The sequence below is a fragment of the Gossypium arboreum genome, chromosome 1, assembly GCF_025698485.1.
Source record: "Gossypium arboreum isolate Shixiya-1 chromosome 1, ASM2569848v2, whole genome shotgun sequence".
In the NCBI taxonomy this organism is placed as follows: domain Eukaryota; kingdom Viridiplantae; phylum Streptophyta; class Magnoliopsida; order Malvales; family Malvaceae; genus Gossypium; species Gossypium arboreum.
This window is the reverse complement of record NC_069070.1, coordinates 34,615,775-34,625,474: the sequence shown is the minus strand read 5'-3', so window position 1 is coordinate 34,625,474 and position 9,700 is coordinate 34,615,775. Positions and strand designations below refer to the sequence as shown.

Below are 9,700 nucleotides of genomic sequence, written 5' to 3'. Positions count from 1 at the left end.
AATTATAAAAATTACATTCATAACAAATCACAAAACACTAAACTAAATACAAAAAAAAACTAATCTCTTTAAATTAAAAATAACATTAATTACTAAAATAATACATACCTTTTTTCTTTCTTTTTTCTTCTCCTTCCTCTCCTTTCTTTCCTTTTTTTTTTCTCACTACCGACCCTTCTTCTACAAGGGGGACCATGCTTATAAGATCCCCATCCTTCTTCTTTTTTCCCTTTGAAGGGACTAATCACTGCAAAATGCAGTGTCTAGGCCAGGGGCGATAGAAGGGGCTAGTGACTGGCACCAGAGTCGCCTGTCAAGGAGGCGTAACTAGTGCTGCCAATTCAAAACGAATCACTTGGGCGGGCCAGTCACGAGTCAAAAGTTGACCTGTATTTTGACCATATAAAAGTGATGCTGCCTATATAAATGACACCACTAATTAAATAATAATTTTTTTAAAATAAAATTTATTAAAAAATAATGGTGCCGCCATGAGAAAGGCACCACCCCTAAACATACCATTTTGATATTTAATTATATTGAGATACCATTTTGGTTTTTTTTTTATAATATACACTTAAAAAAGATGACGTTCGAGGATATCTAATCAATCGATAAAGTCTTTTGAATGTAATTGACCTTTAAAATCCAAAATACTTGCTTTAAAGTCAAGAAGAAACTCTCCCAATAGATGAATCATATTTCACCATTTAAAAAAGGCTAGTTGGGTTAATCTCTTCCTCTTCCTACTCATTTTGTAAACCATGACGTTGACTTTCATGGTGTGCAGCTGGCAGGCTTAGTACACGTTGACAAAAATATAACAAATTTTAAAGTCTATTTACCCCAAGCATAAACCTTTTTCTTTCATCATCAATGGTTGAATTTAGTATAAGTAATTAATTGATTTTTTTATCAAAAGATTTTTAGATTTTTTTATCCTCAAACCACTAAATATCAATATTGAAATATCCCATAGTAATGAATGCGCATGTGACTTAAGATAAAGTAATATTGTTTGTTCTATCTATATAAGATAAAAAAAAAACTCCACCTTGAAACTTCTAATTGAGATATGAATACACTACATTGATTGCATAAAAAAATGAGTTTTGCACCAATATGAACAACGTCTGAAAAAAGGTTTTATAAGATTAAAAAGGTTTGTTGAGCGCCTCTTAGATATGTCATAATAGACCCCAACACTTACCCCGGATCGATTTATTGATCATAATTGCTCTAGTGAATAACTAAAGAAAAAATAAATAGATAAAAAAATAGATAGATAAATGAGAGATAGAAGAGAAAGAAACTAATCATAAGCGTCAATTATAAAAAAGATATGTGATAAAATCTCAATTTTGCTTGTGAAATAATAAAAAAATTCAACTACCGCGTACCAAATAAATATTTCAATTGTTATATTATTTTTAGAGAAAATATTTGATTTATTGTCAGTGAAGTTTTTAAACCCCACAAGCAGGTCAAGGGTTGAAAAATGTCCTATAAAGATATAGTAAATTATTACAAATATATTTTTAAAAAGAAACACATGTCAATTTTCTAAGGCTATTTGTAGAATAAAAAAGTATTATGTCAAATACACACTTATTTTTAAGTTAAGAATAAAGATAAATATAAAATTAAAAAGAAGTTTATAAATTATTTAAGTACTTATAGATTTTATTTTATTTTTTTGCATGTACATGTATTAATTAAATAAATAAACTATACTCGATATCATTAAACTATTAGTTACTTTTAATTTTAATCAGTCAATTTTGAAAAGTTACAAAATACTCATTAAATTATTTGAAAATTTTATCGGTAAACTACCAAAATAGTCACTTTTATTTGCCTCAGATTACATTTTATTTACTTATGTTTAAAATGGTACGTTCTAGTCACTTTCGTTTTCGCATTGTAACATTTTAGTCACTGAGCCGTTAATTGTTGTTAACGGTGTAATGGTAAGCTGACGTGGAATGTTAAATCATCATTTCAAATGAAAATTTTAGATTAAATTATATAATTGGTCCCTATATTTTTTTCGTTTTGAGCAATTTATTTTTTATATTTTTTTAACTTTCTTTTTTTTCTTTATTTTCAATTCTTTTTTGCTTCTCCTTTTGTTTTCTTACCTTCTCTATTTCTCTTAACGTAGTTTTTCTATATTTTCCATTTGTTAAAACTAGTCCCTATACTTTTATTTTTGAACAATTTAATTTTTTTCTTTTATTTATATGATATGTATATAAACACTTAATGACAAAGTGAGTTTTAACATCATTTTCTTCTTCATTGTTGTTTTTCCATTGATACTAATATCCACCCTCACTGTAAGACTACAGTGAAAGCACCCATTACAACAATTTGCCAACTTCAAAATTAAAACAAACTGACTAAGAGAAATTGTTTTGCATAAACTGGAAAAAGAAAACATAAAAAGTAAACCATACAAAAAAAAACCAACAGAAACAATAGCGAAAAAGGGAAAAAGGATGGATTGGAGAAATATGAATGACACATTTAAACCCCTCACCAAAATTAGCGATCATTGTTGGGACACTCCCTAACGAAATACCTAGAGCCTCAACAGTGGTAATAAGTACCGCCACCGCTGTCGCCACCCTACCTACAATCCTGTGTTAAATGGCCCATTTCACCACACTTATAACATCTATCACCACTGCCACCTCTACCATAACTGCCTCTCATTCCCCCTCCACCAAAACCATCGGATCTACTTCTATAACCGCCACCACCATCGTCGCTACATTCGAATCTAGAGGAGCCACAAACAATGTTGTCGTTGGGGCTAATAACCTTAACAATCTTGGGACGACCTTCAGAAGACTCGACAATGTACTTGACCTCTTCACCATCAGCAAGGCTACAGAAACCCTTGGAACAGGTGTTTTAACAAATGGAAAACATAGAAAAACTACATTAAAAGAAATGGAGAAGGGAGGAAAATAGAGAGAGAAGCAGAAGAGAATAGAAAATAAAGAAAAAAAAGTTAAAAGAACAAAAAAGAAAAAATTAAATTACCCAAAATGAAAAATAAAGGGACCAACTGTATAATTTAACCTAAAATTTTTATTCGAAATGATGATTTAATATGTCACGTTAGCTTACTGTTATATCGTTAACGAAAATTAACGGTTCAATGACTAAAATGTTATAACACAATAATGTAAGTGACTACATGTAACGCCCCAAAAATCTCTTATATATTTATTTTTGTATGTTTGTGACACAAATAAGTATTTGCTTCAGTGGTTAAGTGTTCTAGGTGTGTGTGTGAGGTCTCAAGTTCAAGCCTTAGTTTGGGCAAATTTTTGTTTTTAAATGAATAAACCCCTATCCCTAATCAGTAGGCTTATTAATAAATGTTGGTAAAATATGTTAGAAAGGGTCTACTAGTCTAGTGGTTAAGTGGAGTGTTAAGAGGGTGGAGATGTAGAGCTCGAATCTTTGCACGATCAAGGGGATTTATATTTACTGCTGGTGCCGTATGAGTGTTGTAGTTTGACCGAAATTCTGTAGTGTTTAAGTGGGGCTTGAATTCGGTTGTTGAGGAGTTTTTGGTGGATGGTTTGGGGAGTAGATTAAGGGATATGGGGAGAAAAATATGGATGGAGGAGTTTGAAAATAACCAAATTTGGTGGTGGCAAGTTCGGCTACTCTCTCTCACCCTCTCAGTTTTCTAACAGTTTTCTTTTTTCTGCCTTTAGTTTTTTCTCTGCCAAATTTCTGCATTCTTTTCCCCACTTGCCACCGTTTTATTCTTCCCAAATCTCCTTGCTGTCGAAATTCCTTCCTTTCTTTGTTGGCGATTGCTTCTCCTTGTTGCTACTGAAACTCTCATTTCTTTTCTTCTTTTCTCTACCTTTTTATTTCCCTTTTCTCTTGCCAATTTTTGCTAGGTGAATTTTTGCTACATCTTTTGTTCTTTTTTTGGTTTTTTTTTTTTTACTTCCCTTTCCATCGTTTTTCTTTTTCTTCTTCTCGCCGTCACCTCCTCTGTTTTTCCTATTTCAGTCATTAGTTCCCCTTTTCGATTCGTTTACTCTTGCATTGCTAGATTGCACTCTGCTTTGTCGACAATTTGGTAAGCAATTTAGGTGTTTCGTTGTTCTGTTTTATAAGTTACTAATTGAAGGGTTATATTTATATTCTTGGATTTTTAATTGATTGTGTGCTTTTCAATTTTCTTGTTTTGATTTCCTCTCCTTCCAGCAAGGGATTTTCAACTCCTCCCTTACACTTTCTTTCTCTTTTTCTTTTCAACTGGGGTTCTCCTCTAACAACAGTTGGTTGTGCTTGATTAGTAAGTATGGTTGAATTGAAATTTAGTGTGAAATGCGATTAAGGGTTTAACGAAAAGGTTTTGTGACTCTCGTTTTAGGTGGAGACCAAGAGTGGGTTGGTGGTCTTCAAGGAACTAAGGGAGCAATTTCGGTTGTTTTCGGTACGGGGAGTTCAGTTGTTGATCGATTTTTAACTTCGTTAGGCTTTGATTGAATAATGAGTTAAGTAGTTGATTAAATGATATTTTGGGTTGAATCTAGGTTCGGAGTACTCGAAGTGCGGTTTAACTTCAAAATGAAATCAGGTGTGTAACCATAACATTGTAGATGAAAATCGAAAAAAAGTCGAAAAGTGTGGTTGTCGACTCCATACGGGCTACAGCAGCCCGTGTGATAGGCCGTGTGATCCACATGTCCAAGGCCATTTTGGGTCGTGTGGGCCACACGGGCAAACAACATGGGCTTGTGGGCCTATTTTCACTATTTGACTGCTAAAGTTACAGGGGTCGCCCGAGTCGACTGTGGAACTACTATAGGGTCAGTAAGCTTACCTAGACCCCTAATTGACTGAAATGACTATATGACTGATATGAAAAAAACATGATGATGTTCTACTGATTTAACACTGTATGCCCTGACTACATTCATGATATCATGCATAGCATGTCATATTTGTATATTGCATTGCATTAGGTTGGGGGTTTATATTATTCAAAGGAAATGTACTAAAAGGCCTCGAGCCTAATTTACTAGCAACTCAGCTACAAACTATTGTTTAGTGTCGCATTGGGTACTTTTTGGATTGTAGGGATGGGTGGATTAATTATATCCCCACATGGAGTGTAGGGTTGGACAGAGTTGAAGTGTAGAGGCTAACTGCGTAGGATTTGATACTGTATATCTGTTACTGTACTGAATATTGATACTGTAATGGGCCAAGGCTCAAATGCATGACTGCTTCTTTATTGTAATGGGCTAAGGCCCTAACTGAAACTGAAACTGTTACTGAAACAGGCTTAGGCCCAGACTATGATTACATTCTGTCTGCTTGTTTATATGAGAATTATACACTGAGTTTTCATAAACTCACCCTTCTGTTTTATCTGTATAGGTAATCCCCAGACTTAAACAGATCAGAGCGGCGGAGGATTCAGCAGTGGCCACACGACCCCTTTTTACACTATTTCGTACTTAATTAGATTTTTAAAGTTTTATTTGGGGTATTTTACTGTAATAATGGCCTCTATGGATTATTGCTTTAAAATTAGATTTTATACTGCTTTATATTTTATATCTGCTAGAGGTAGGTAAAACACTGTGTTTTAGCAAAATACCTACAAGGACACAAACTGTTTTAAAAAGCTTCTGCAACGTATAATGTTTTGAAAACTAACAACTGAATCAAAACCACGACTTTCGAAATTAATAAAAGATAATGACGAGTTCTAAACAGAAAATGTTTTAAGCTAAGTTACAGTTATTCAACACAAGCTACAGTTTTCAAACATACTACCATGCGACATCAATAGATTCGGCCATAACGTCCAGGCCGAGTTTGGGGTGTTACACTACAACATAACATTTCAAATATAAATGACTAAAATGTAACCTAGAGCAAATAAAAATAACCATTTTAATAATTTATTTTTTTCTTTTAAATTACTCAATTATTAAATATTTAATAGACAACTCAAGTAACTGATAAATTACTGTTTATCATATATAATACAATACATATTAGTTAAGTAATTTAGATTAAAAAAAAGGTAATTACCAAGTATCTTTAAAGAAACAAAGATTGAGGAGTGGCACTTACATGGACACAAAAGTCAAAATTTTAGCCTTTACTAATTAATGATGAATGGTCAAATGTTTTAGTTTTAAAACATGAAATAATTTAGCCTCTACTAAGTCTTTTGATTTAGCATCAACTTCCATATATCTCATAAACTTTTAATTTCATTATATCATCGATTTTTTAATTAATAAATTAGTTTATTTATATTAAGGTTTCGTTTGTTTGGCAAGAAAATATTTTTGAAAAATAATTTCTAAAAATAATTTACTTTTCTGGAAATGATTTACTTTTACGGTGTTTGGATGAATCTGTAAAATATTTTCTATTGTTTGGTAGATTTTCTAAAAATATTTCATAAAAGTTGTTTTAAATGAAACAAATATATATTTAAGAATTTATTATCTTTTCATTGTTTAATTGAGTTTATTATATATATATATATATATATTAATAAATTTTATATTTTAAATTGTTTTTACATATATTACAATATTTATATATAAATAAATTAAATTAAATATATAATAATACTCAAATATTAAGCTAGAATATTAACCGTCATAAATTGAATACAACCAAAGCAAATAAATTATTTCTAATTGTGTTATAAAAAATAAAAATAAAGACTGAATAATTATAAATTAGCTTCCAAACCACAATTAATACTAGAAATTAATAATATTATCCAAATGCATAATTAGTAGTACACCACATGATAACAACAACATTGTCCAAGTGCATAACTAATATTACACCACATTAAAGTATCAATATCTTCAACCTAGAGAAAATTTTTGAAGCCAAATTTTTCTATGCTTATTACTTTTAACTAAAAAAGCTTTGGCCTCGGATTCATGACCCACAAGATAATCAAACACACTACAAAGGAAGTCATCATCAAATCCTTCTACCTTCATCGACATCACTTCTTCGGAAAGATGTGGTGTCTTATCTGTAGTAAATTGTTCCAAAGTATTAGTAATTTTGCCAAGTTATTCACTCACAAATTTAATTTGTTCATCAACGACACTTTCTTAAGCATTTTTTTTTACGTTTAGATGTGCCAGATGAAGATACTTTTGTTCTTACCTCCTCAATCTCTTCATTGTCTCAGTCTATAGGCACTGAATCTTGGTTACCATCATCCAAATCTATGTCAGCAAATGTTCTTGCAAGACTCCCTGTTGCCATATCTTTTCCAACAACCAAAGCCATTTCATCATAATGATCAATGCTTTTATTCAAAAATGGTTCATACTTCTTGTGTGCCTGTTGGATATTATACACAATTAGAATAACGAGTAAAAAACAATTGAAATATACTTAACATATATATACATATATTACCATCACTATTGCATCATATGACGCTCTATCACATGTGATCATTTTCATGTTATCATTCCATCCAAAACCACTTTCAACCCGAATTGTAAATATAATCTGCCACTAGTTTTTTACAGTCCTCAAATGATTTTCCACATGCTTCTCATCGCATTGGACTTGAAATCTTTCACAAATAGCTACGGCAAACTTGATTAATAGAAACTGATTTGAAAGTGTTAGAAGGCTTATTTCCTTTCTTGGCCTCTTTTGCTAGAATTTCAAGAAAAAAATGTTCTATTGGTTTTGTCCACCTGAATTTTTTGGAGGTCCTTTCTTTGTTGCCCTTACCCATTCTACATTAATAATTGTCATTGTCAATCATTTTACTATCCAACAAGCTTAAAACATAATAAATTCAATATCTAACAAATTCAAGACATAATAATTTCAAAATCCAACAAACTAATTTCAATATCATTATCCAACCAACATTAAAAAAAAAACAATTTTAATACTAATACATAACATAGAAACAATAACCCTAAGCCCTAAACCTACCTAATATTTCGAGCCATATAATCAATCCACATAGTTTGTGCAATTTCCTCTCTCTTAGCAGACTATTCTCTTGCTTCTTCTCTTTCTTTTCGCTCCATAAGAATTGGTATTATCAAATCAGACTCAGGCTCCTCGTATAACCCTTAATTAAGTAAATCACTAGGATCAACTCCCATTATATGATTATGAATTATACAACAAGCCAAACCTATATCTACTTGAGTTTGAAAATTCCAAAATGGTTAAGCATCTAATACACGAAACCATTTCTTCAAAATCCCAAAAACACGTTCAATAGTGATTCACAATGATGAATGACGAAGATTAAATAGTTCCTTTGCATTTTCAGGCCCCTGAGCACTAACCTCTTTTAAATGATATCAGACACCACGATATAGGGTAATACATCCATTTCGAATATCATATCCAGCATCAGCAAGATAATATTTACCTACAATTTTACAAAACATAATTATTACTAATAAATTATGAGCTTACTAGAAGTATTTGGTATTTAATGTTAATTCTTACCTTCCAGAATTCTTAATCCTCTTGGGCGTGAAAGTGCATCACTTAATATACATGAATCATGTGCACTACCTTCCCAACCAGCTAGAACATCGAAAAATTTCAAATTAAATGTAATGGCAGCCAATACATTTTGTGTCGTCCCATATTTACGGCTACGAAATCTTCCTTTAATGCTAAGTGGAACGGATGCACGAAAATGAGTTCCATCTAATGCTCCAATACAATCTTTAAAATAAGGATAAAACCTTGTATTGTTTCTGATCTCACTAGGAGTTGGCTCATCAGGTAATCTAATAGCTAGTTTATACAATTTCAAAATAGCTTTCAATACAACCCTAAAGTAACGGTGAATTGTCTCAATTGATCTATAATATCTAGATCCAATCACTCGAAACTTTACATTATGACCAATTATATGTAAAAATATAGCTACTTGCTCCCTCATATTCACCGATTTAGTTGATTGTAACAAATTATTCTTGCTAAGAATATCACAAATTAAAAAAGACAATCGGTTTCATCCTTATCACATCAATACAATGCTAGTCACCACTATATAAAATACTAGTAATATAATTTTCTCTTCCATAATCTCAATTCACACGAGGGTGAGAAGCAATTTCCTTCCTAGTTTTTAATTTTTTAATACAAAGAGCCCCAAAAGCTAAAACTGAAGCCACGACTCTGACAATTACATTTTGATCTTGATTACGATCCATCTACACAAAATAATGCCACACAAATATTTGATCACTACAAAAAAGATGCAAGATTTTCATAAGATGACACAAAAATTTACAAATTTATATGCAATTATTACAAATCAATGTACAATTAATTTGAAAATTAATAATAATATGATATAACTTAAAGAAATGTGATAATGAAATCTGAATTTAAAGAAATGGCATAACCATTACAGGATATTGACATGATTTTTATGAAATATTCTGCATGAATTTATTTATGGATCTTCTCACAATAATTAAAAATTCTAATTTATATGTATATGGCACACAAAGACAGCAGGAGCATCAATTTTCAAATGAAAAAAATGTCCCAACAGAAAAGGAGAGAAAAAGCCAAATCTAATTAAACTGGTGTTAAACTTATAATTTTTAAATTGCTAAGGTTAAGACATATAAGAACCTGGATTATATACTTGAATAAATAC

General features: G+C 31.3%; 2 protein-coding genes across 2 annotated transcripts; both read right to left on the bottom strand.

The window, feature by feature from the left end:
* Positions 1-2,631: 2,631 nt before the first annotated feature.
* LOC108477848 (glycine-rich protein 2-like) lies at positions 2,632-7,326 on the bottom strand. The gene is made up of 3 exons (XM_017780331.1): positions 7,251-7,326; positions 6,975-7,063; positions 2,632-2,904 (listed from the first exon to the last, which is right to left on the bottom strand). Exons 1-3 carry the CDS (start codon positions 7,324-7,326, stop codon positions 2,632-2,634), a joined length of 438 nt encoding a protein of 145 aa, XP_017635820.1.
* Positions 7,327-8,375: 1,049 nt separating this feature from the next.
* LOC128279517 (protein ALP1-like) lies at positions 8,376-8,971 on the bottom strand. The gene is made up of 2 exons (XM_053018488.1): positions 8,527-8,971; positions 8,376-8,446 (listed from the first exon to the last, which is right to left on the bottom strand). Exons 1-2 carry the CDS (start codon positions 8,969-8,971, stop codon positions 8,376-8,378), a joined length of 516 nt encoding a protein of 171 aa, XP_052874448.1.
* Positions 8,972-9,700: the final 729 nt, after the last annotated feature.

What these genes read in the sequence shown, in the direction of transcription:
- LOC108477848 (XM_017780331.1), bottom strand. Translation starts at nt 7,326, where the DNA reads ATGGCTTTGGTTGTTGGAAAAGATATGGCAACAGGGAGTCTTGCAAGA. An exon ending in TGACATAGATTTGGATGATG is followed by an intron (nt 7,064 to 7,250) that starts GTAACCAAGATT and finishes AATTTACTACAG; the next exon opens with ATAAGACACCACATCTTTCC. An exon ending in GTAGTGTGTTTGATTATCTT is followed by an intron (nt 2,905 to 6,974) that starts GTGGGTCATGAA and finishes ACCTGTTCCAAG; the next exon opens with GGTTTCTGTAGCCTTGCTGA.
- LOC128279517 (XM_053018488.1), bottom strand. Translation starts at nt 8,971, where the DNA reads ATGAGGGAGCAAGTAGCTATATTTTTACATATAATTGGTCATAATGTA. An exon ending in AGGATTAAGAATTCTGGAAG is followed by an intron (nt 8,447 to 8,526) that starts GTAAGAATTAAC and finishes GTAAAATTGTAG; the next exon opens with GTAAATATTATCTTGCTGAT.